Source organism: Bos taurus, chromosome 10 (assembly GCF_002263795.3).
Source record: "Bos taurus isolate L1 Dominette 01449 registration number 42190680 breed Hereford chromosome 10, ARS-UCD2.0, whole genome shotgun sequence".
NCBI lineage: Eukaryota > Metazoa > Chordata > Mammalia > Artiodactyla > Bovidae > Bos > Bos taurus.
In genome coordinates, this window is record NC_037337.1 from 51131092 (window position 1) to 51158384 (window position 27293).

Below are 27293 nucleotides of genomic sequence, written 5' to 3' on the forward strand. Positions count from 1 at the left end.
TCCATGTGCTTATTAGCTGTTAGAGAAATGTCTGTCCAGTCCTTTGATCACTTTTAAATTACTTGTCTTTTTAGTATTAAGTTATAATAATTCTTTTTAACATCATTTATTGTGAATAAATCATTTTAAAGCATCATTTATTTTAAGTAAAATCAAGTATTTTGTCTGTTTAGAGTGATACATCAGTTCAGAAATTCATGGTAATTGTGACATGGGGAGAGACTGACATTTAACTGACTGAGCAAATTAATAGTGTGGAGACAATTTCAGGAAAATATTTAATAAGCTTAAGGTATTTAACCTCAAATTTTTTGTCCAAACATAAAGTTAAACTGATTTTATATTTCTGTTAAAGTACATTTGGCAGGATATGTGCTAAATTGTTCTTTGTGTTGTTTTTAAAAAGGATAAAATTTAGTGTTCTTAAAATACAACATGATTCTAATTTCTCTAGTGATTCTAAATTAGTGGAGTTTCACTGATGTTCCACATTTACTTAATTTCCTTTATGAAAGAAGGAAGCCATATTTACTGTTTTAATCAGAAAATAATTATGTCTTCCTGGTATATGATACAGGAGCAAGATATAAGAACATTTTTTTTTAATTCAGATTTTATGTAACAAGGAGGTTTAGGAAGGAGAAGAACTTAGTTGCCATCTTTGAAATCCAATATTTCTAATAGAGTAGCTTTCCCTTTGAGGATGTTGTTTCTTCTGCCGGGAGATAGGGATGGCTAATCTACTGCTTATCAATATGGGTCATCATCTGTAGAAGGTCATTGATGTGGAAGGTCAGGAGAGGCTTGGCCAAAGGGTGGATCATTCCATACAGTAAAACTTCATTGATTTTTGTCCCCACACACTCAAGATTGCTGATGATTTTGGAGGCTGGTTAAACTAGGAATAAAATTCACCATCAGGGGTCTCTGAATTAACAGGCCCACTACACCTCTAGCGTAAACACGGCAATATGAAAAGAAGTCTTTAGGAAGGTTAGAAAATAAATTTGGAGTGCTCTTGCATCACTGTAGCAGTCTCCATTTGCTGACAAACAACTGAGATGTTAATTATGAAAGACTTGCTCTTCTTTAAACAGACGGCCAGCACTAGCCTAGGACAGGGTTTCACAACCTCAGCTATTGGCATTTTGGTTTGGATGAGTCCTCGTGCGAGGCTGTCCTGGACATTGTAGGATGTTTAGCAACCTTAGCTTCTACTTACTAGATGCCAGTAGTACCAGCAACCCCTCCATCCCACCCTTATTTTCCCCAAGTAGTAACACCCAAAATTATCCGGACATTGCCCCATGTGGCCTGGGGAGACAAAGTCAGTTGAGAGAACCGTGGCTTAGATTATCGTTAATATTTTTTGCAGAACTGCATTTCTTTGAAAATACCCTTTTTTAATTAAGAGGGAAGAAAGTTAAATACAGAAAATAGTGAATAAGAAATATTTCCTCCAACTTGCTTAAATTTCAAAAGGCTTGCCCTCAACAATTCCAAAATGTTTCTCCTTCAATATTTTTTCTGTACTTAAAAAACTTTTTCTTTTTTATTTAAAGTTCTTTTTAAAAAATAATTCATTTTTGGCTGCCCTGGGGCTTTGTTGCTTTGCACAGGCTTTCTCTAGGTACAGAGAGTGGGGGCTACACTTCGTTGCGGTGCACGGGCTTCTCATAGCGGTTGTGTTTTTGCAGAACACAGAATCCAGGTGTGCAGGCCCTGGTGGTGACCCACGGGCTCAGGAGCTGTGGCTCACCAGTTCTAGGGCACAGGCTCAGTGGTTGTGTCACATGGACATAGTTGCTCGGCAGCATGTGGGATCTTCCTGGAACAGGGATTGAACCCGTGTCCCCTGCATTGGCAGGCACATTCTTTACCACTGAGCCACCAGGGAAGTTCCTGTACTTAAAAACTCTTTATTTGATATTTTCAGATTCTTTCTAATTGGCATTGCTATTGAAAACAGATCAGATTTTTTTTTTTAATGTTACCTAAATTTTTTTTTTTTCTTTTGAGAAACCGATTCCTTCCTTCCATATTATTTAAAAACACACTGACAAAGCTGACTTCCATAAGCAGTGCTGTGAGCTCCGCCAGTCTGCGGGGAGCAGGAAGTCCACGCTCTCGGCCAGAGTGTCTGGGGTGCCCTGAGCAGGCTGCATTTCTTGTTTGCAGCAGCTCCTTAAATGAGCTGTGAAATGACCTGGATCTAATATCCAGGCCTCTCTCAAGTGCCAGGCTAGCTGCACGGCTGCACAAGCGGTGCTTTCTTGTGTGCCTTCCACAGTCAGCGTTTAGTACATATCTGTTATGCCCTTTGTGTCGAGCGCCTTTTTCTGAAATGATTTTATCCTTAGATGCCTTCCTGCTTAGCTCTCCTGCTGTGGGCTTTTCCTTTTAGAAGAGACAGACGGGCCTCCCCGTCTTACACAAAGCAGACGCTTGATGTTGTCGTATTTTTTGTTTTGTTTTGATTTGAAAGTACTGGGAGGATAATACAAAGTTCAGAAAGAAAATTTGTTTTTCAGTGTAAAGTATGTGTTTAGTCTCCTACTCAAAAATGGCTACAAGGCCATATATCTGTCAGTGGGCAAGGAATATTTTTCCAGAGACAGTGCTGTTTTCCATAAGGTGTATGAGTCTTGGATTGTAACAGGGTTTGTCCAGAGTCTTTCAGTCACTTTCTCATCCTGTGATCCACTGTGAGTAACTGAATCAGTTTATACCTTTATTATCTCAAGCACAGAGTATAGCGAGTGTCCTATTGGCTCCTGGGACTTTTTAGTGTCCTTGGAGGTCAGACACATCCTTAAATCCAAGTGCCAGAAGCTGGAGGACACAAGTTTGGGCTGTGTTTCCTCTGAAGAGGAACCATTGGATTCGTCATCTGGGCAATTACAAGAACCCTTGCAGGACTTCCCTGGTGATGCAATAGTTAAGAATCCACCTGCCAATGCAGGGGACACAAGTTCGATCCCTGGTTTAGGAAGATCCCACATGCCTCAGAGCAACTAAACTTTGGGCCACGGCTACTGAGCTCATGCTTTAGAGCCTGTGTGCCACAACTACACAAGCCCATTCACCCTAGAGCCCATGTTCCCCAACTAGAGAAGCCACCACAATGAGAAGCCTGTGCACCATACCCAGAGAGTAGCCCCTGCTTGCTGCAACCAGAGAAAGCTTGTGAGCAGCAACAAAGACCTAGAACAACCAAAAATACATTAAAAAATTTTTTTTAAAGGAGCCTTGCAGACTAGGGGCAAGGAAGGGAATTCTAGGCAGTGACAACAGCCAGTGCAAAGGCCCTGGGATGAAATATTGGTCTTAAATTGAAACCACTTGATGAAAGGGGTGTAAGTCATTAGGCTCATCTCTGCAAAATTATCATAGGCATCTATTAGGCAGCATCCCATTGCCTTGTGAACCCATTCCCACCAGTATGTCCTGGAGAAACATGAGTGAACTGGGTGTACTTACATAGTGAGAGAACATTGTACTAGAATTATGCTCTGGTCTCTCCAGTGAACTACAAAAGGAAGTGAGGAGACTGCTGCCAGTCTTCCTAAAAGCAAAGGGAACCACCACAAGTGGTCTGTGGTCAAAGGGACAGGCAATTCCCCTGTCTTTCCCAGACCCAAACTCTTAAAGGTCTTGTCAGGAAAGAGGAGAAGAAAAAGTCTCTGGAAACCAAGTTCCTTACTATTAAAAAAAGAGAGAGAGAAATACAGTATTATTTTAATAGGGGATTGATGTGAATTGCAAAGAGGTACCTATTTGTAGTTACACAATAAAAATACTTTGGTTTATCATTTTGATTGGATTAAATCAAGCCAAGCAAAATTGCACTCTTCCAAGAAATGTGTCACCTTGTTGGTCTGCTCTTTCTTTTTGCACCCATACCCTGCATGAGCTTTCTCCCTCCTCCCTTTAGATTGCAGATACATTACTACTTCTTCGCCACTGAGATCCCCCAGTAGCATCTCTGCTGTCAGTCATTTCTATGAGGCTTAATTGGTGTGCTGCTGCTGCTGCTGCTAAATCACTTCAGTCGTGTCCGATTCTGTGCGAACCCAAAGATAGCAGCCCACCAGGCTCCCCCATCCCTGGGATTCTCCAGGCAATAACACTGGAGTGGGTTGCCATTTCCTTCTCCAATGCATGAAAGTGAAAAGTGAAAGTGAAGCCGCTCAGTCGTGTCCGACTCTTAGCAACCCCATGGGCTGCAGCCTACCAGGCTCTTCCATCCATGGGATTTTCCAGGCAAGAGTACTGGAGCGGGATGCCGTTGCCTTCTCCGTTAATTGGTGTAGCCGACTTTATTATGCCACGTATGAAAAGTATTCATGCTAATATGTGGCTTCAGGTAGACATTTTCACTTTTAAGCTGTTTATCTCTAATTAGGGAATGGGAGGATTCACTAATAGGAGGATTGCTTCTCGAGGGAATTTATATTATCAGGCAGAATGTGGATATTTAGGAGGAGCAGAGAGAGTCCCTAGAATCACCTTAGTCCTGACCAGCTGGTTCTAAGTGTGTGATGTACCTGGTTGTGTCCCCTTAGAGAGCCCAAGATCCTGAAGGCAGGGCCACTCTCCTAAGGTGTCAAGGTTCCCTTCTCCCTGTGATGCCATTAGTGAATCTACTCCTTGTAGAAGCTTCTGGGAACAGAGGAGGAGGGGGGCTTCTTTAGAGGCCTGGGCCCATTCATTGCTTATCTTCTAGATGTGCCTGCACATAGAACACACCCTCCAATTTCTCACCCATACTCTCCTCTAATTTCCCCTCCTTCCCGCCATCCTTCTCTCCCTTCCTTCCACCTCAAGTCTTTGGTACCTTTTGTATTTGACATTCTGTAATATGCTTCTCTCTCCCCTATTAGGTTAGCCTCTTATATAATTGGGCTTCCCTCATAGCTCAGTTGGTAAAGAATCCACCTGCAATGCAGGAGACCCCGGTTCAATTCCTGGGTCGGGAAGATCTGCTGGAGAAGGGAAAAGCTACCCACTCCAGTATTCTTGCCTGGAGAAGTCCATGGACTGTATAGTCCATGGGGTCACAAAGAGTCGGACAAGACTGAAAAACTTTCACTTACATAATTATGATGTTTCTAACATAGACATATGTAGTAGATTGTATCATCTGTAAAGAAAAGTTTACATGTATACTAATCCATGTCTTGTATGTACTGCCGTGATGAAAGAAACAGCTTGGGGTTCAAATCCCAGCCCTGGCATCTGCTAGCCGAGTAGCCTTGGGTAGTTCTCTATTTTCCTGTCTTTCCTGTTTTGCACAATGGGAAGACCAGCTGACTGAGGTTGCTATAGAGATAAAGGAATCTCCTGCACCAAGAACAGCACCTGATGCAGAGAACACCCTTTAGTTACAACAGGTTCCTCTTTCCTGCCGTGTTCCTGGCATTGTATCAGGTGCCAGATGTGCGGGGTGAGCCCCATAGATATGACGCCCCCTCGTGGAGCTCCCATCCCCATAGGGGTGGCATAAATTACCCAAATAGGTACAGACATGACTATCGTTACGAATTGATATATACTCTGAAGGCAAAATATTATTTTCTATGAGAGAAAATAGCAAAGGGGACAGTTTTTGCGTGGGTTGTCCAAAAAGGTTTCTGTGGAAGCGTTGTTGAAGGGGAGGACCCTCCCCGCTACACCCCCGGCCCCTGGGTAGGAGCCAGCCCTCTGAGGGGTTTGGAGACCAGCACATCTGCCAGAGAGAATAGCATGGGCGAAGGCTCTGAAGAGGGAATGTGTGCAGGAAGAGGAGGCCATCCTCCCAGGAGCGGGGTGAGCCAGAGGAGAGCAGAGATGAGACTGGAGAAAGCTGAGGACCAATCACCAGGGCCTCCTGACTCAAGATGCAGAAAATGCCACAGATGAAAGCTGATCCAACAGCTGCTTATGGGGAGCTTCATAAAAACTCTTCACGTTGACTGTGAAGTGCTCCCAAGAAATCAGGGGAAATCAGTGTTGAGAAAAGACCATTTGATTTTGCCAGAAGAGTGTCGTTGGTGACCTTCAGCGATGCTATTTTTAAACAGTGGTAGAAAGGAAAAGCAGATTCTCTCCAGGGCGTTAGCATGGAAACGGTTGGAGAAGGAAAGAGTAGGTGGCGGCTCTGAAATGGGCATACCAGACCCAGTGGGTTTTTGCAGTTGTCAAGGTCTACGCCTGAGCCTCGGAAGGGAGGCAAGGGGATGGCTAGGACTCCAACAGCACCAGGTGCCTTTGGGGGGCGTCCAGGCCCAGCCTGATCCTTCTCTCCCTGTTTTCCTCACAGGTATGCCATCCTGACTAAAGCCACCTGGCCCTCGTGGAAGGGGGACGAGAAACAAGGCGTCCTGCACTTGCTGCAGTCCGTCAACATGGACAGTGACCAGTTCCAGCTAGGGAAGAGCAAAGTGTTCATCAAAGCCCCCGAATCTGTGAGTTTTCTCCAGGCCACGCCTCTCCCTGTGGCCCCCCTCTCAGCCCCCTCCCCACAGCGAGGCTGGCTTCTTTACTTCAATCTGTGGTTCCTGTCTTAAATGTCAGTTCCTCAAAGAAGGCTTTCTGCTGCTCCGAGTCTATGTGTGGTTCATGCCCCACACCCTAGCACCTTCAGAGTCCTCAGCTTGGATACAAAACCATCCTCACAAGAGCTTTTCTTTTCGTACTTATTGTCTCTCTCCCATTCTAGGTGGTCATTGCCTTGAGGTCAGGGTCTGTTTTGTGAGCCTTTGTGTACTCAGAGCTTCATGAGAAAGTGGCTCAGAGGAGGTGCCCAATAGTTATTTTTAGTGTCCAGTAGTATCCCAGCTAATAGATACTTCTTTGCCCAGAAACGAGGCTTGGGTTAACCTACATCCTCACCTGGGTGACACCAAACAAATCATGTCCCATAAAGGTGGAGCAGAGCCTGGGAGTGAGAATTCCCAGGACTGTGCCTTGAAGACCATGAGGAAGCCCAGAAAGGACTTTGAGAAGACCAATAGATAGAAGGAGGAATCTCCAATCTTAAAGGATATTTACCAGTAAGGAACTCAAAACACATAGGTTTTACAATTTACAAACTTATCAGACCTCCACAGATTAATTGAGTGGAACTTCTTAATCTTTCCTGAGGAGCACATGGTCACCCTGAGTTGAATGATTGTTCACAGGACGTTCTCAGTTTGGGCAGGAACCCAACACAGCCCCTCAGTCCTTCTCCCCCATAGCTCTGGGGCTGTGGAATGAAGACAATTCCAGCTTAAAAATGAAGACAATTTTTAAGCTGGAGAAACTGCTGGAACTAACCGGGGGTGGGTATCACCATTTCTTGAGGTTCCTGTAATAATCACAAGGCTATTTTCAAGAGTCTATGGAGACAGACTTCCCTGGTGGTTCAGTCGTTAGGGCTCTTTGCTTCCACTGCAGTGGGGCACAGTTTCGATCCCTGGTTGGGGAACTAAGATCCTGCATGCCATGTGGTGTAGCCAAAAAAAAAAAAAGAGTTGGTGGTGAATTTGGCAAAAGTAGTCACCATATCGCCAAGAGAACCTGCAGTGTTGGTCGTAATGGAAGCCCTTGACTCTAGGCAGATTCTGGTCCTGCCATGCGTTTTCTCCACTAGAAGGGGCCCCATCACTGCTGTTCTGCCTGCCTCCCAGGATCAGCCTGAGATCAGAAATGCTAATGGTCGTAACTGAATGACTTTAAAGGCTGTTAAATAAGTAAGTGGCACACATCGATAGAACCTGTATGATAAGTTTGTGGTAGCATTTTCCACTTTGAGATATTTGTAGCTTCACAGCAATTTCATTTCCAAATATAAAACGAAAATGTTGTGTCATACACCATTAAGCAACCCACAGAACAGTTCCTGTTCTTTCTAAAACAGGCTGGAGTGATTTATCGGTACAATGGAGAACTCTTCTGTTTTATACCCTCTCCTCTGTTTTTACTTTTTCGACTTACTGAATTTTCACAGAAACAGCCTCGATGTTTTTCGTGCTTTTTTTTTTTTTCTGATTCAGTTGAGCTTTGAGATTTTACTTTCAAATCAAGATTTATTTTTGGCTTTTCTTTTCCTTGTTTTCCTCCCAGCTGCATTTTTACCTTCACTTGACTCTTCCTCTCCCCCATTTTTTCACACACACACAGACACACACACACACCCATCGTTACTACTCTGTCCCCTCCCTGCATTACTCATCCATCCACATCTAGCCCTGACATTGCAAACACTTTTACAAAAATGGTTTTTAGGGACTTCCCTGGCAGTCCATTGGTTAAGACTCCACACTTCCACTGCGGGGGGCATGGGTTCCATCCCTGGTTGGGGAACTAAGATCCTGCATGCCACAAGAAAGACATGGCCAAAAAAAAAAGATTTTTAAAAATCTACCCTGTGATTTTGCTTTAACTTTTATACTAAATGTGCTGAATTTACAAAATAACCCATTTGCTTTGAGAACCTACATTAGGCATCAGAGAGTTTGGTTTTGTTACATGTGTCCATGCTTTTTGCTTTTCTCTTCTTCTCCCTCTCTCTCTTTTTCTTCTTGAACCTCCCTGATTTCTAACCCCTATGGCTTTTGGAAAGAACCTAAAAACCAGCTCATCTTTGAACTGGTCTATAGGAAGTTGGGAATTGGTTGACTCTTCATCCTTTCTGAGTCACAAGAATATTTTCTATGATGCTCTTAAAATAGTTCTGGGAAAGAAGAAGAAAACAAGACTTACTCAGAAACCCAACAAAGAAGATAAGAAAACACCAATGGATAATCTTCCAGGCAACTGCTGGGCTCAGATTTTTAAACATTCTGTCCAATTGTTGAAAAAATCTTTTGTTCTTAAAATATGCACCTTTGTTTATTGTATACGGCACTGAGGACTGTGGAATGAAGTGCCCCTCTCTTGATATGTTGAGTTTGAGGTGGAGCTGTGAGAAGCAGAAGTTGAATGTCAGGAGGAGAGATCACTCGCTCCAGGGTACAAACCCAGATAAACTGAGACAACAAATCAAGCCCAGCTGCCTTTAAACCAAATTTGCCTGTTTAGTTTTGGAATGTTTTTACAGTGACATCCATCATCATTACTTTGGGTTTTTATTGGTCTGTTTTTTATTCCTAGAGAGTCATGTAAACTACTTCCTAGGTGAATGAGAGTTTCCCACCAGTTTACGAGTTGATTAGATGCAGATTCTATGTCCAAGTGAGGAGGAGCCTGGCAGAACCTGAAAGACCTCGGTTCACTTTCCAGCTCCACCCAATCTTAGTACTGATGTTCTTCTCTTTAAGTTGGAGATAATGCAAATAAGTGGTACATGTAGTTGTTGAGTGGTTGAATGAAGTAATGTGTGTAAAGCATCTAGAATGATTCCCGATCCATTGTGGGTACTCAGTTCATTACAGCTGTTTGCTGTCATCTTCGTCACTCTGGAGCTTTGGTGAGTGGTGTACAACAGTATTCATCATTAAGATGACCTGAGTCTCAAGACCTGCCAGTGTCTGATATGAGCCTTTAACCAAATCAGTCTCAGCCCCTCCTGGTGAATCCAAGTCCTTATTAACACATCATAAGTCCAGCTCCAATCACTGGTTATTGTCCTCTGCCCAATGGCTCCCTGTAGATTTCTGTGAGGCAGGAAGTCTGTACTTTAATGGAACCAAAAGTTGGGCAGCCCTCTTTCCACAGCAGCATGAGTTTTCTGCAAAAGCTGGCAAATTCTAGTAAGAGGCTATATGCAGCACTAAAAGCTGCCTCCGTGAGCTCATTTGATCTAGCCACTTAATATCCTCTTTGGATCAAGGTGGGAAATAAATGGGTGTGTGTTGAATCACTCATTTGATTCTTACAGAGGTTTGGAACAAGGTAGAGCAGACACTATCATTAAGGTCCAACTGGATACACTCAGATCCAGCTATTTTCCACTATGTTTTTTAATAAAAGAATGTATATAAGGACTTCTGTGGTGGTACAGTGGATGAGAATCCACCTGCCAGTGCAGCGGATGTGGGTTTGATCCCTGATCCAGGGAGATCCCACATGCTCTGGAGCAGCTAAGCCCATGTGCCACAACCACTGGCCCTGTGTGCCTAGAGCCCATGTTCCATAATAGGAGAAGGCAGCACGAGAAGCATGTGTACCGCACCGAAGAGTAGCCCCGCTCAACACACCCAGAGAAAGCCTGCCTGCAACGACAAAGGCCCAGTGTAGCCAAAAAGGAATTAATTTTTAAACAAAATTTTAAAGTATGTATAAATATCTTGTCTCTGTATATTTATATATAAAAGTTATAGTGACCATAAGCAACACCTTTTTTTCATCTTTGTTTAGGAGTCTGAGAAGCTGCTTCCCATTGTGTCCTTGACTAAACTGAGTGTCCTTGAAATATTCAAGAAAGTAATGTTCAGGTCCTGTGAACTGACTCACACTTGTCTTCTTTCTATTCACAGCTCTTTCTTCTAGAAGAAATGAGGGAGCGAAAGTACGATGGGTATGCGCGAGTGATACAGAAATCATGGAGGAAATTCGTGGCCCGGAAGAAATATGTCCAAATGAGAGAAGAGGGTATTATAGTCATTTTATTTCATTCATTTACCAAATCTCAGGGATATTTTTGAGCTTAGATGAAGGTACAAGTTCATTGTACTTTGCACAGACTGTGCATTGCAGCCTTGCATTCATTTAGAGTCCCTCTGTGTCTTTCCACACAGAGCATTTTCCTCCTTGTCGGGGACTGATCCTTCTCCCTTCTCTGCCCTTTTGGGAACTGCAGCCTCCAACCTTCTGTTGAACAAGAAGGAGAGACGGAGAAACAGTATTAACAGGAACTTCATTGGGGACTACATTGGGATGGAGGAGCACCCGGAACTCCAGCAGTTTGTGGGCAAGAGGGAGAAGATCGATTTTGCAGACACAGTGACCAAGTATGACAGGAGGTTCAAGGTACGTGCTGACTGCCCACCCCTGGGAGTCACCAAACGGATTCCTTAGTTTTAAAAATAACTCATCATTTTGCTTTTGGGATTACCAAAACAGAACATGTCCATTGTAGATAAATGTAGAAAATGCAGACAGGCCAAGAGAAAAATAGCCACCTATACCCAGAAACAATCACATTTTGTGTGCATCCTTTAGAACGTTTTTATGCAGACATACATTTGTATATTTAGTTTTACAAAACTGAAATCTACCTTACATGCTGGTTTGTGTTCTGTGTTGGTTTTCTCCTAAAATACACCAGGGAGAACTTTCTATATTAATAGATATGTCAGTATAAATTGTTTTGTTTAGCTGCATAGTATCCCATTCAACAGTTCCTTCACTATTATTTTGAGCCAGTTTCTTATTAATCTCTTCTCATGACTTTTTTTTTTTAACCATCGTAAATAAAAGGATACTGTAAGCATTCTTTCACATGGCTTTGTGCATTTGTCTACTTATGCTTTTAGAGTAAATTGTTAGGAATAGACTCATTGGATCAAAAGATTGAGAATATAAAGTGAAGTGTTCTTATCCATTTTCCCTGGGCAAATGACTATGCGGGGCTTTGACAGAGCCACTGGAGGACAGCTGATTTTTTTTTTAACCTCTTTCTTTAGACATTGTCTTTTTTCTTTTGCCTAATAAAATTTTGACCCTAATAGTGAAATCTGAAGCCATAATAGATTATGGGCCATTAAGAGCTTTTTATGTGAGTTATTTCTTGTTTGGTTTTTGGTCAGGGAAAAAATATAGAAAGAACGATATTAATTTCGGAAGAAGGATGATGTTGTTTTGCCAAAACCAAATCACTCCTTACAAACTGAATATGGTGCTAGCTGCTCTGGTGGCAGGTTTGAATGCAAACATGAATGTTAAGTCTCTCAGTATTGTTTGGATATAACACAGTACATTTATATTAGATTTTTAAGGATTACCATTGAAATGAAAATGTATCACTTTTAAAAAGTAAAAATTTAATGGACTCACAAAAATTACATATGCAGGGTCCCTTGAGGGATCCCTGTATGAGAAACATCCTGGAGCAGATCATTGGTAGGGTAATCCTGCATGTTGGTTTGCCCTGATCCCTTGGGTGGATCCATATGAGTCTAACATTTTTATAAGTTAAAGAGAGTCAAGTATCAGCAGTTTTGTATATGTCAACCTAACAATCATAAGCAACATGTTCTTTTGCTCTCGAAAGACTTAGATGATAAAGGGAATCAGCATCCGATCGTAGTGAAAGTTCACTGCCTAAAGCGGCTTCCTTTCACCTGGTCACCAAGGCCCTGTGTGTAGACTACTGTCACTCTGACACTTTCTAAAACACCTGTCCTTACAGAGCGTAAAGCGAGACTTGCTTCTGACTCCAAAATGCTTATACTTGATTGGACGAGAAAAGGTCAAACAGGGTCCAGACAAAGGCCTGGTGAAGGAAGTACTGAAGCGGAGGATCGAGATGGAGAGGATCCTGTCTGTGTCCCTCAGGTAAGTGGCCAAGGGTGGGGACAGGGGAGCCCCACCTCTGCACGACGCTGCCATCTGCTATTCCAAACACCGCCTGGAGAGAGGCGCTGTCAGGCTCCCCAGTTGTAAAAATGACAATGAAGAGAACCCAGTTTTCTCTTCTTCCCTAAGAAGAGCTGATCTTCTTGGGTCTCAGGGAGTACTACAATCACAAGAAAAAGTTACCTTCTGGTCTGCTCCTCTAGTCAAGGGATACTCAGATCCTTTGCTCCCATAAAATCTGAGGGGAAAAAAATGTAGTCTGTGAAACAAACAGGGCATAATTGCTGATATTGAAGGGGGGGTCAACATTCTTGAGTCCTGCCCCCAAGCCCACCTTGCCCCTGATCAAGACCTAACCCATTTCACCAGGAAAAGCCTGAGCAGAGGTGGCCACTAGGTCATCAATGCTGCTTTAAGTTTGCTGTGACCTTGGATTGTCCTAGATAGGAAGTATCTTTGGACTTCTTGAGGCCCCTCTGCCTGTTCATTCCCCCAGGGGTGAGGGGGAATACAAATTGGTCTCCATAATCTGTAACCCTGGGGTCATTGCCAAATGCTCCCTTCAACTCCAGGTTCACAGGTAGGCACCCTTGCTCTTCTCATCAGCACCCTGGTTTATGAAGTGAGTGCAATTGTACGGTAATTTGAACATTCTTTGGCATTGCCTTTCTTTGGAATTGGAATGAAGGACCTTTTCCAGTCCTGTGGCCACTGCTGAGTTTTCCAAATTTGCTGGCATAATGAGTGCAGCCCTTTCACAGCATCATCTTTTAGGATTTGAAATAGCTCAGCTGGAATTCCATCACTTTCACTAGCTTTGTTTGTAGTAATCTTCCTAAGGCCCACTTGACTTCACACTCCAGGATGTCCACACCATCATGGTTATCTGGGTCATTAAGAACTTTTTTGTAGAGTTCTTCTGTGTATCCTTGCTACCTTTTCTTGATCTCTTCTGCTTCTATTAGGTCCATACCATTTCTGTCCTTTATTGCAAGAAGGCTGACTGGTTGTCTGAGGGGGCCTTACAAATAGCTGAGAAAAGAAAAGAAACAAAAGGCAAAGAACAAAGGGAAAGATACACCCAACTGAATAACTTAATGCAGAGTTTCAGAGAATAGCAAAGAGAGATAAGAAAGCCTTCTTAAGGGAATAATGCAAAGAAATAGCAGAAAACAGTAGAATGGGAAAGACTAGAGATCTCTTTAAGAAAATTTGAAATAGCAAGGGAACATTTCATGCAAAGATGGGCACAATAAAGGACAAAATGGCAAGGACCTGCATATGCTGAGACTTCCCCAAATCCTCCCTGTGATGAGAGGAAATCCTCAGGCCACAGAAGGCGAAGAAAAGAGGAAGAAAGGCCCCTTTGAGGCTTCCTCCTTGAGTCATGCCCTGGGGCCCTTCTGAGGATGCCTCAACTTCTGCCAGGGCAAGCTTCGGGCTGCCATTGTATTAACCAGAACCTGCAGATATGTCTTCTTGGAATTAGGACTCCTCTACACTCTTATTCCACACACCAAGACAAAATCGCTGCTCTTAGGCAAAAGCAGAGTTTTTGTGCACAAAACTGATTTACCAGGCTAGAAAAGCCTGGCTCCAGTGCCATCATCCAAAGCAGATTTTAAGTTGTGTCTGTTCTTACCTATGTCACTGTGGTTTCTGATTTTGTCTGTTCCCAATTTTCCTGATAAAGAGCCAGGCAGGGCAGTGACGTTAAGTGTTTAAAACACTTCAGTTCAAGATGCTGTAGAACTGGTAAGCAGATATGTTCATCAGCAGCTCTTTGCAGCCACACCTCAGGTGATTCTCAGTGCCATGGATTTCACAGACACACTCTAGGCACTGTCCAGTTTCCCAAAGGTCTTTCTGATCATTCAGCTCGCTGACCAGGCCACAGCCTGCTGACCACACTCTCCTGGTTACTGGGCCCCAAGACTGCCCTTGCTGGTCCCAGGAATGCAAGTGGAAGCTTCTTTTTTTATCTTGCATGGGAACAAGGGCTTATACCTGGGCTAAGTTGAGTGAGCTAAAATGTGCTGGGCACACTTGACAGTTGAAAGCCCAGGAGTCACAGCTCTGGGACACACGCGCTCACTACTCTGAGAGTGAGTGTTGTTCTTCCTGTTACTACTGCCTGAGTGTGTCTGCAGCCCTCAGAGGCCTTAAGCAGCGCTTGATCGTTGTATATCTACATGCGTATCTAGCACTTTGACACTCAGTGTCTTGTTGATCAAGTCTCTGAGGCTTACCAAGGTGTGGGATATTCACACTCAAGTTTTTTCCCTCTCTCTTTTTCTTTTTTCACAGCCTCTGGGGATATAGTGTCTCACAGTTTAAGATCAGATTCTTTTTCCACTTTCTTTTTAGTATTCACGGTCTGGACGTTTGCTTCCTTGTGGCCTTTCCTTATTGGAGGATGTAATAAAATGAGGTACTTAGCCTGAAATTTGTTCTGACTCTAGGAGGGAAAAAGAGCCCGAGTCATTTAAAGGTGTTATTTCTGTGTGTGACAGTCACTGAGCCCCAGTTTGCCAGGATTAATAACCATTGCCTCATTTCTTTCAGCCATTGGGATAGGCTAGTAATCTAAACCAAGTTAGAAGTGCAGTCAGATAGAGTGTGCAGAATCAAACATAGAGGAGAAATCGATTGTGGTACCAGGAGAACATATCTGTGTGGATGTGTGTACACGTGTATTCTCAATATATTTCAGTATTAGTATAGAGAAAAATGTGAACAGTTGTCTTGCACTTTGGGAAGAGAGTTGTAATGTGTGTTTTGAAGACTTTATGGGACTTACTTCTTGACTGTTGGCTAGAATGAACACCTAATGGCTTCTTCTAATTCAGACTACCAAGTGTCCTACAAACCTGATCTTTCAGCCCATCCCTAACTCTTATAACTACTGGGGAGGCCAAATTGGCTCACAGCTGCCTATTCAAACCAACCAACCAACCATACAAGAAAATATACAGGACAATTTGGGGAAATGTAAAATAACTAAATATTTTACAAGTGTGTTATGAATGTTCGTTGCTCAGTTGTGTCCAACTCTTTGTGACCATGGACTGTAGCCTGCCAGGCTCCTCTGTCCATGGAATTCTGCAGGCAAGAATACTGGAGTGGGTTGTCATTCCCTTCTCTAGAGGATCTTCCTGACCCAGGGATTGAACTCAGTTCTCCTGCATTGCAGGAGACTTCTTTACTGTCAGAGCCACCAGGGAACGTGGCAAATATTTTATATGAAGGATTTACTGTTTATTCCTGTAGGTGTGATAATGATATTGTGGTTATTTATATTTAAGAAGACTTTATCTTTTAGAGATAGACACTGAAATGTTTAATGATAAAATATGATTATACTCTGCTGTAAAATAACCTAGCTGGTGTGTGGAAGTGGGGGGAATGAGACTGCAGATGAATTTGACTGTCTGTGGATTGATCATTGTTGAAACCTCCTGACATGTGGTGGTTCATTCTGCTTCTCTACTTTTTGATATACTTGAAATTTTCCATAATAAAAAGTGTTTCCTAATACTTTAATAGACATCATATTTTTAGAAGTCTCTACCTTTTATAAGTGTACTGAAATATATCTAATTGAATTATAATTGAAATTTTTTAAAAACTTTTTGTAACTTACAAGAAAAAAAAATAGATTAGGCCCAATAGCTCGGAGAGCTGTGATGACAACAGTCACTCACAGGGAAAGGAAAACTCCCTATCTAATAAAAGGCCGAACCCTGACAACCTGCATTTCTGCCTTCATGGAGACATGGTGAGAATATCAGGAGGTGACACACTCCTGATGTCTGATGCCTTTGGGGCATATTTCCAAGGCTTTGGGGGGACTGCTGATAGAAGGCCAAGCATCATTTCTGAAGGCTCCTTCGAGAGCTGCTTCTTGTCCAAATTCCGAACTGACCTGTGTGTGTGTGCTTAGCTGCTTAGTATCCAACTCTGCAACCCTTTGGACTGTAGCCTGCCAGGCTCCTCAGTCCATGGGATTCTTCAGGCAAGAATACTGGAGAAGGTTGCCATGCCCTCCTTCAGGGCCTCTGCCCACCCCAGGGATCAAACCCGAGTCTCCTGTTTCTCCTGCATTGCAGGCGGATTCTTTTCCTGCTGAGCCATCGAGGAACTGACCTCGTCTCGCTCTTATCTGAAAAACTCAATTTGCTGGAAGAGTGGTCAGGAGGTACAATGGCCTGTATTCTTTGCCTTCCTGTTGTAGCTGATGAGGTTTGAAACAAAATCTCCTATATGGAGCTCTCTCTGATGAAGCTTCTAGTAGTCCTCTCTTTCCTGTAGCTGACCCCCAGAGGCCTAAGATCAAAAGCCTCGGGGCTGCCTGCGTGGGTCAGTAGATTTCCAGCACTTGTACATCCTAGGAAAGTCAGCCTAGAAGGAGTGGTCTTTAGACAGGCCCCAGCACTCCTGGGCATGACATTCTTGCCTAAAAATGGTTCGTTGCCTAATTGTCCTAACCCTCTGGCAATAAGAACAGCCTCCTTCACTTGGGATCTGCTCCGCTGATCTGATGCTTTCCTGAAATCTTGACTTCCTATGGATTTTGAGCTCTGGAAACCTGGAAGTTTTCTTCATTTTTGGACTGACCACCAACCTTGTATCCAACTCTGGATTTGCAGTGGGTGAGAAACAGTCCCTGCCTCAGGGCATTCTGGAAGGAGGAGCATGCCCTGGGTAAACATGGGGCACACAGCTTACAAGTGTCGAGAGATTGGTTTCCAGGATATTCCTGGGACACAAAAATGGGACTGAGCCTTTCCCCTGTGGTTGGGTGAAGCTCTTCCCAGGAGGCCTGACACCAAATGTATCTACATTTCTCAGAGAAATTAAGTAGGCTCCCAAACTGGTGCTACTGGTATCTCTGGGTGGTAGAGTTCTGGATAAGGCTTGTCTTCTTCTGCTTTTAATTTTTACCTTTGTAGTTCTCAGTTTACTGAAAGGAGCACTGGGGACTTCCCTGGTAGTCTAGGGTTAAAAATCTGCCTTGTAAGGCAAGCAACTCGGGTTTGATCCCTGGTCAAGGAACTAAGATCCCACATGCAAATAAGCCCATTTGCCACAACAAGAGAAGCCCCTGCATGCTGCAGCTAGAGAAAGCCTGAGTGCTGCAGCTCAGCCTCAGCACAGCCTAAATAAATAAATAAAAATGTTTTTAAAGGAGCATCTATTTCGTAAGCAGGAAACATTTCTTTTTGAGACTTTAAATAAAAGCAGGGGCCATCCTAGCTGAAATTGCCTTTTCAACTTAAGAAGAAAAAAAAAAAAAACTCCTTTAAAACTTTACCCAGGGTTTTGTAACTAACATTTTTATGAAGAAGATTTGGTTAAGGGAGTAAACCAAGCATTTCTAGTGTGGTCAGCAGTACAACAATAAGCCACAAAAACAGGATAAAGAACCAATCAAGAGCCAAACCAGGGACTAGTTAAGCTTCTTTCAACATAGGCTCCTACGTCAAACATCTGTAAGGAATTGCAGCTTGAGCATGTGAAGAAGACGGAGGTGAAGTCCAAAAATAAGTCTGATATTTTAGGGAAAAAAAAAACAAGGTGTAAAAGCTTTGTTTTCAGACCTAGGAACCTGGGCTGAGGCAAGGGGAATGAGCTGAAGCTCTGGCTTGGGTGAAGAGAATTTCCTGATTTTCTGACTCCGGTCACCAAAGGGAGGAGCTCTTGAATTTGATGGTTGAAGTCCTAATGTCCAAACAGTCTCTTCTCATTTCCAGACTCATGCTGATAATTGACCTTGATGTTTTGCCCTGCTGGCTTTATTTCTTAATGATCATGAAACTCCTAATAGTCTGCACACATTAAATCACTCAAGGTTTCTTGTGTTGGACTCCTTTAATAATCCAGTCGAATAATCACTGTCCCGCCTAAAGGCCAGCCAGGCAAATGGACATGCCCAGACATGAATCCAGCAGCTGAAATGGGAGTTTCACTCCACCCCATACACCAAAAATCGGCGCCTCTTCCCCTCTTCCCCCATCTGTACACTTCCTTCCTGACACAGAGGTCTTCGTAGCCCTGTGCTAGGATGCTGGGACTTTATTTCATTAATTCCAAATGACTTGGGAGAGTTGTTTTGAGCAGCTTTTTACACAAGTGCCTTTTGGAGTTTGGAATTGCTGTCGTTGAAGTAATTAAAACAATTCCAGAGTTTTCATCTACCTAGAAACAGGAAGATGATAGACGTGCTGTGGCCGCACCTTCTGAGGTATACTGTTCTCAGAAAAGATTCCAGCTCCAAAGTTGGGTAAATCTGTGAACGAGGAGGTGGAGTGGAAACTCTAAGCTGGCCTGTAATACCCATTCTCTCCTTTACATGATAATAGCTGACAGCCCAACCAAGGACTACATTTCCCAGGCTCCCTGAAGCTAGGTGTGACCATGTGACATATGCTGGCCAATGAGGTGCAAGCAGAAATGACTAGTATGACTTTCTGATCATAGCTGTAAGGAGGAGGAGTAGACGCCTGGCTCCCAGGCACTGTAGAACTGTCATGTTGGCCCTGAATTGCTTTTTCTTAAATTTGGAAACACTTTGAGGTAATAGTAATGACCACATGCTGCACCCAAATGGCCATTATGTGTCCCAGCATGCCTGTAAAGTGTTCTGACTTCACATCCAGGAAGAGCTGTTTGGTCTACTGGTCTTCGGTAAGCAGGATGTGAAGGGCCAGGCTCCTCTTCCCTGGTGAGGGTATCTTGCTGCTCGTCTACTCCATTCCTCCCTGTAGTTATGAGTGCTGTCATACTGTGCCTTTGCAATCCAACTGTATTGTGGTCCTACCTTATACATTTTTTCTCCTGTAGAAAGACTGAGGGGCTGAGGTTTTAGAGTGAGGAGCTGTGGCTGTAGCTACTGGCTTGATAAGGTACAAGTCATCAGCTCCCTGCCTTGGAACAGAGAGAGAAGGTCCTAACAAGCCCAGGATCATCCACAAAGGCTCTCTCTACTCAAGAAAGACTTCTGGTCCCACGGACTGCCCATCCCCACCTTGTCATATTCCTGTGACTGAACAGAGAGACCACAGGAGTTGCTGTTTTGTAAGCTTAGTCAGTCAGTTGTGTCCGACTCTTTGCGACCCCATGGACTGTTGCCCGCCATGCTCCTCTGTCCTTGGGATTTTCCAGGCAAGAACACTGAAGTAAGTTGCCATGCCCTCCTCCAGGGGATCTTTCCAACCAGGGATCGAATCCAGGTCTCCCACATTGGCAGGCAGATTCTTTACCTTCTGAGCCACCAGGGAAGCCCAGTTGCTGTTTAGTTGGATCAGACCCCATGGAAGAAGGCTCCCCACTCTCAGAGATTCTTTACACCCCAGTCCTCTATACTTGCCTCACTGTCTGGTCATGTCACAGCACAATAAGCCTACTGATGCCCTGGTCCTGGGGCCCCCTGTGCAGGACACAGGAACAGCTCCTGTGTTACTGATAGAACCATGTCATTGGTATTTCCTGCACTTGGAGAGATTAAAATTTAATCTCTGTGGTCAGTTTACTGAAGTGAGTTCACTTATTTTGTTTTTAGTACCTGGAAAAACACTGTCCCTAACGAGACATCATTCTTAGCGGGCTTGTCTTAGATGTATGACAGTGTTGCTAGGAGGTAATGGTAGGGTTGTATATAATGAAGCCTTGGGGGTGGTGGCCTCTTTCAGCTGAGCAATTGAGCAATACATCTAGCAACTAAAGAAGGAAAATTCTCAAGTGTATATGTGTTCTGATTTCCACAAACTCTGGCTGGGCCTGGAGAGGAACTATCTAATCAGTCCCCTTACCACTAAATATATTCCCCGGAACTGGCTTTGCCCCTCAGCCTCTCTCTTCCATTCTTCCTGCAGCTCCTAACATCCACTGTGGGTATGAATTTTCCCCATCAGCCCTACCCTGTCCAAACAAGGAACTCCCACAAAGGCATGTCCTTTCCCTGACCCACCCTGAAGGTAGGGACTGTACTTGCTGTGTGTACACCTGTCTCTCATTTCTCTGCAGTTTGATCTGTTTATGCATCTGGCAGGCAGTATTAGCAGAGCACCGAATACCTGAAGGCTCCCAACTCATGCCTATGAAGCGTAGGACTTTGGCTTCTCTTTTGATAACGGAGCTTATGGTTCTTCAAGTTAGGATGTATTACAGTAGCTGCAACCATATCCTAAATTCTGCTGACTTGGGACTTATGGGGAATTGTCCCTTTTTTACCACATTCATAACATTCTGGATTTTTATGATTTTAAGAACATAGAAGTTGAATTTGAAAATGGATTTTTTTAAATACAGACTAAATTGTCCTTAATTTCCTGATTTTAAAAGTCATGTGAGAGAATATTTTGATCATGCTGTTGGTAGACTATAAACCTCTTTTAAAAGCATATATTAGGGATTTTATTTTTGTACTTCATTGTTGTGTTCTATTTTAAAGATTTTCAGTAGCAGAGGAAGATGGTAGAAATTTAGTGCTATCTTACAGGATTAAAAAAAGGGTGAAAAAAAATCATGGAATCAACAAAACTGCAACTTTCATTGAGTCTTTACAATCTCTTTGCAGTACTATGCAGGATGACCTTTTTATTCTTCATGAGCAAGAATATGACAGTTTGCTTGAATCTGTCTTCAAAACTGAGTTCTTGAGCCTCTTAGCAAAGCGTTACGAGGAAAAAACCCAGAAGCAACTACCTCTGAAATTTAGCAACACGTAAGTTGGGGTCTGGGGCCTTGATCTCACTGCTGGGGTCCACTGCAGAGTAGGGGTGGGGTCTGACTGGCTTGGGTGGCTCTAAGGAGCTCTAGGGCCTGCAGAGGACAGTCAGGGTGGTTGCCATGGACTTCGGGAAGGTTACTTTTGCATTTCTGTGAGATGACTTCATTGACTGGTATATTTTATCCCTTGGGCAAAGGTCACCAACGTGAGGCCAAGAAAGGCAGATTTTTATATCTTACCGGTGAAGGAATATTTTATTTTGCAGAGCAGGTAGAAGTAGTGTAAGGCTGAAGCAGAAGAAAGTGATTGGGGCTTAAGTCCCCAAGATGAGTGCATGATACAGCTGGCTGGTGCGGCATTTGGAGACTGGGGGCTGTGGACGGCCAGTGTCTTATGTCCGGGCTCACCTTCATTTACTTTAATAACATCGTCTCATGTACCGGACACTGGCAGACTGTTGAACTTCTAGGCTCATGTTTGCCAAGTGATTTATTTGGCTTTTTGTTCTTCAATTTCCCCATCTATGAAACGAGGATACCCTCCACTCTTCCTGCTAGCAAGCAAGGGGCCAAAGTAAAGCCTTCGTTCCAGGAGTGGGGGACTTAGCATAACTCATGCTGCTGTGGTTGAAGTAAAATAGACACTAGAAGTAGAATGAAGTCATTACAGCTTTTTCAAACAACAATTTGGCCATGAGTACCAGGGGCAGTTATTTTTGTCTGAGAATTTGTGATAAGGGAGTAACTCAAAAAAAGTAAGAATATGTATAAGCCAAGCTGCTCAAAAGAATAGGCAGCTACTGGCAATTATGGTTTTTCTGTCTTACAAAATAAAAATACAAGGTTAAAAAGCAGAATATGGAATTGCATTATGTAGGCATATGGGCAACATAGGAAATTAAAAAAAACTGGCTGGGGAGTTTTGCATTTATGAGTAAACTTCCCTTTTATTTGGATATTGGTTGCTAGTGTCTTTTCCTCCCTGGGGTGGGGGTGAAGGTGAAGGAATAGAACTTAATTAAATAGTAGCCACATTCTCAGCCTAGATGGGACGGGAGTCTAGGGAAGAATGGATACATGTATATGTATGGCTGAGTTACCCCAGTACAAAAAAACAGTTTAAAAAATAATTAAAAAAAAAAAAAAACTTAAAAATACTAGCCTCATTCTGTGCAAAGGAGACTGAGCTCTCTGCCTGGCATCTCTCAGTCCTCCTCACACACAGACCTGGGCAATCAGAGAGGACACGGTGAGGCAGCACCGCAGGTGTGGCCTGGAGGGTGGCCTTTCCTTCTGTCCCCACCTGTCTCCACTTGACATGCTCCAACACTGGGGCACCTCCCTTACCAGCTATTATCTCCCAGGGACTGGGCCCCCAAATGCTCCCTCTGGTTGGTGGCTCAGCCTGTGCCGTGCCCGTCCACTGGGCCCCAGACTGGTTCCCGTGATCCGGTCTTGTCTTGTTTTTACAAAGCAACTCCAGGCTGGGGTCTGTGAATACCACTTTCTCCCTGCTTCTCTCCTTTCCTTTGTTAATTCCAATATATACGCTTGTCACAGGCTTGAAATCAAGTTGAAAAAGGAGAACTGGGGTCCCTGGAGTGCAGGGGGCTCCCGGCAAGTGCAGTTCCACCAAGGCTTTGGCGACCTGGCCATCCTCAAGCCCAGCAACAAAGTGCTGCAGGTCAGCATCGGACCCGGGCTGCCCAGAAACTCCCGTAAGTGTGCACGGGCCCCACGGGTGGGGCCGCTGCTGGGCTGCTGGGCTCCCTGCCTGGCCCCTGCTCACCCTCTCTCCAAGCTAAACTCTTTTCCCACTAAATGCTCATAACACTGCACAGATCTGTGGGCCAAAGAACTAGTGCCTTGACTGCTTCCTGTGGTTGGGGTTTTCTTCTGATTGAAATGTTTCAGACTAAACCAACATCAGGGCAAATGGGCAGGTTAAACTTTTCTGAATCATTTAGTAGTTATGTGTAGTATTGCTGGCGTTACAGTATTAATTATGTTTAAAACAGATCTGTTTGTTGGCTTTACGTTCCCAGCCCTTTCCAGTCCAGTCTTGTCAACAGTACAGACTTCGTCCTTTGTGTTAAAGCAGCTGACCACACTTACCAACTCCTTACAAGGGCTCACTCTTACAGTGCGTCACGTTTAATCTCTCCCTACTCACTTTAAAGTGTTTCATTAGGAGACACACACGCACGAACTCACACTCTGTAGTTTGACTCCTTTTACTGGCCTAGGCTTCTTTTTCTTAGATGCCACCGTTACAGAATACAGTCCACATGTATGATCAGTGAAGAGTATGCCAAGTATAAAATGGGCCTTTATGGCTTCTGTCTCCAGTGGTATGCACTGTATAACTCACTAATACAGCACAGAAAAGTAGCCACTCAGAAAATGGTGTACGTCTGAGTATCAGTGAGTACTTGCAGAAGACAGCACATTTAGGTGGGATTTTTGAAGAGACTTTTACATAAAAGGACTCTTTACAGAGATGTGGGCCGGATGAAGGAAACAGGGTTGGGGCTCGGGCAGAGAAGACCAAGATGCTACTATTACCCTAAGGATGTAGGTAGAGGAGATTCCAGAAATCTAAAAAAGAACATGTCTCAGAATCACTTTGCTGTACATCGGAAACTAACACAATAATGTAAATTAAATACTTAAATTTGGGGGGAAAAAAGTACCCCAACTCCTGTCCCCTCTGGCCCTCCAGTCTCCTGCCAGTGCTTCCCAAACGGCCAAACCCGACTGGAATGCAGAAGCCTAGCAGTCCACTGGCTCAGACCCCAGGGCACAGGGCCGGGCTAAGGAGCGCTATGGATAACCAGCAGGATGAGTCAGAGCACTGCTCTGTGGGCCTCGAAGTGAGCCATTGATAATACGGTGTTTTAGCGTATCTCCATGAGACAGGGAGGGCAGGAAGGGGGACCCCCACACCTGGCCTCCCCTCCTCACCCCAGGACCTGATACCCAGCTCCTCTGCTTTGTGCTGTTCATCCCTTGCCACTTCCTGCTCTTCTCTTTACTAGGAGTTTCCTCTGCAGCCCTGTTCCAGCTGGCTTAATCGTCCTCTCCTTCATGTCCCACTCGAGACCCTATTGACTGTTGTTCTTTCCAACACATCGTCTCTTCAGAGGTCTCGTCTGGCCCCCAGTCGCCCCGCCTCCCCGGGCCTCATTCTAGCCCCACAGGGCTCCATTTAGCACTGCTTGTTTTCTGATGCTTGCACATCTGTGTCAAGGGTGCCAGTCTGCTTCTCCCCTTCAGCATCTCTGTGTTTCCTTCAAAGACTATAGAGCACAAACTCTGGTAAGGAAGGCTCTGGACGACAGCAGAGGTAGGCGAGCTGCGGTGTCCACTCCAGGGACCATGGTATGCAGCTAACACAGCCTCAGCTTCTGTGCTCTGTGGCCAGAACATGAGTGCGAACATTCACTGGACCCATCTGTCTCTTCGCAAAGTCAACAACAGTAGAAACCCCTTTGTATGCTTATTAATAATTCTTTGTAAAGCCATTGTCTCAGACATTTCAAATCTCTCCCTCTGTCAATGTGTCCTCCGGCCCCTCCCGTCCAGTTGCTGCCAGGACAACATGCCCCTCACATAGCCTGTCTACCCTGCAACCAGTCTCCTATAGATCCCATGGAGACCTGCCTTCCAAACTTCTCAAAAGTTTTCCACCAGCAAAAATTCATCAGGAGCCATAAAAACCAGCCAATAGCACTGATCTGAACCTTATCTTGCTGGCTTATTTCAGGTCCTACCCGAAGGAATACGATTCAAAGCAGAGATTATTCCAGCAGGACTCACAATGCCAACTACCCGATGAGAGCTGCCCCTCTGCCACCAGGTGAGCCTAGCATGCACTGTAGGCGAGACCCAGATGAGTAAAATGCATCGAGGAAGAAACGCATTAGCCAACAGATGACAACATATTAGCCAGCCATGAGCCGTTTCAGTGTCAGATGTCCTCCTCCCAACATGATGGCCCTATCTGTGACCCTAAAATTCACGGGACTTGTGTATGAACCAGTGAGACCACACTGTAGCTAAGTTAGCGATTTGCATTTCATTACCTGAAAGAATTACTTCCTTAGGAAAGGCTTCCTACCTCAGTAATAGGAAGAAGAGTTCACTGCCCATGGCAACCAGAACGTCATCAGTTTTTAAGACGTAGAATGCTGCCTTAATGGAAACTGGAGTTTGCAGGTATAACCCCACCATCACTACCCAGCTCCAGCCAAACGTTGACAATGCTTTGCATCAGTTAACAGCTGAATGAAGAAACAGAAAGTCTTTATTCTTAGTCAAATAGGATCTAGGAGGTTGGCTCCAAAAAATAAAGTAATATCTGAGAGAATTGCAAAATTGATACCAAAAAATTTTTAGATCTTATGTTACATTTTTCTCATTGTTTAACTGATAAACATATAGCATGCAAGTCAAAATCCAAACCCAAATAAATGTAAGAGGTTTTGCCCTTTAAAATCTGTTTAGTGCTGGAAGTGTGCTCTCTAAATTCACAAGTGTTTTTCCATCCCTCACAATTCTGTTAATAAGAAACTGCCTCCAGAAAGTTTGATGTTCATAAGTTTGGGGTTGTAGGTCTTAAAAGGGTCATCTTTGGACCACGCTTGACTCAGATCATGCCAGACAAGGCAATCTATTTGTAGCAGCACCCAAAATAAGCAGTAGGAAGCATTTCTTTAGTCTCCTGCCCTGGAATCTCATAGTGGCGTGCTTAAGTATGGACAATGGTGCCTATCAGTGAGAAGCCAATTCTCATCTCTCTTGGAGTCCCCATCCTGCCTGGCCCGGCTGTCTTTCCTCCTCTCTGCCTTTATTCTTAAAGAAAATCCAAGCACAAAAGAACCTAAGAGAACCATGTAGTATTGTGTTACTACTTATGCTCCAGCCACTCATGCAAAACCTTGGCCAGACCACCTGGAAAGTTCATTTGCCTCAACTACACTGGCCAGAGTCGCCTCAGACCAACTACCTGACCTTGAGCACAGCCCCCAACCTCTGTACATGACAGTTTCTTCATCAATAAAATGAGGCAATTAGACCCAAGTCCCTTATGTCAGTACTTATACTTTCTGTGGTGAAGGATCAAAGGCTAGGGGGTTTTTTTAGCTTTGGTTTCGTTTTTTGTGTTGTTTTTTTCCCTTAATTTTTAACCCATCACAAACTATACTTTTGTAAGATATAATAAAAACTACTAGGATTTTAAAAGCAATCAAAATACAAGCCAAAATTTCTTATTAGATTCAGCAGACATGATATATGTCTGTGAACATTTCTAAATGCTGGCTCTTAATTTCTGAACTTACAAGGGTAGCTAGTTCATGGGTGGCACAGAGCAGCCCATCTGTGGGACCTTCCTTGAGTGTCATGGCCCTAGAATATGTCCCACTCTGGATGCCCTTGGCTGTCCTTGGTGACTTGGGCAGCAAGTGGGGTCTCACCAAGCTCCTTGTTTCTTTAATGAAGAAATTGACAGTCCATCCTAAAGGAGATCAGTCCTGAATATTCATTGGAAGGACTGATGCTGAAGCTGAAACTCCAATACTTTGGCCACCTGGTATGAAGAGCTGACTCATTTGAAAAGACCCTGATGCTGGGAAAGATTGAGGGCAGGAGGAGAAGGGAATGACAGAGGATGAGATGGTTGGATGGCATCACTGACTCGATGGACATGGGTTTGGGTGGACTCCGGGAGTTGGTGATGGACAGGGAAGCCTGGCATGCTGCGATTCATGGGATCGCAAAGAGGCGGACACAACTGAGCGACTGAACTGAACTGACATTCTGAAAGATCAAGTGTCTTGCTCAAGGTCAAGTAGCTATCAGAGGCAGGCTATAAACTAAGTGTCATCCCACTGGTACCGAAGAGTTGTTCTCTTAATTGGGATGGAAGAGGTTTTGTGGTGGGTGTGCCTTGGGGAGCCTTGTTCCCCTTCATTCTTGCCCAAACCTGTCAGTGAGAGAAGAGGAAAGGGCTTCTGCATCCATAACGCAGAACAACAGCTCCCCTTTCAGGCAAGGTGTGCGGTGTGGAGCGCAGCACC

At 44.1% G+C, this 27293-nt stretch overlaps 1 protein-coding gene across 1 annotated transcript in view; it reads left to right on the top strand.

Moving 5' to 3' along the window:
- Positions 1-27293, top strand: part of MYO1E (myosin IE) — a 220772-nt gene that overhangs the window by 173363 nt on the left and 20116 nt on the right. The window contains exons 19-25 of the mRNA XM_002690853.7: positions 6302-6446; positions 10443-10557; positions 10766-10935; positions 12317-12462; positions 21062-21208; positions 22774-22931; positions 24980-25072. Coding sequence (XP_002690899.2) covers positions 6302-6446; positions 10443-10557; positions 10766-10935; positions 12317-12462; positions 21062-21208; positions 22774-22931; positions 24980-25072 — 974 coding nt within the window. The remainder of the gene's footprint in view (positions 1-6301; positions 6447-10442; positions 10558-10765; positions 10936-12316; positions 12463-21061; positions 21209-22773; positions 22932-24979; positions 25073-27293) is intronic.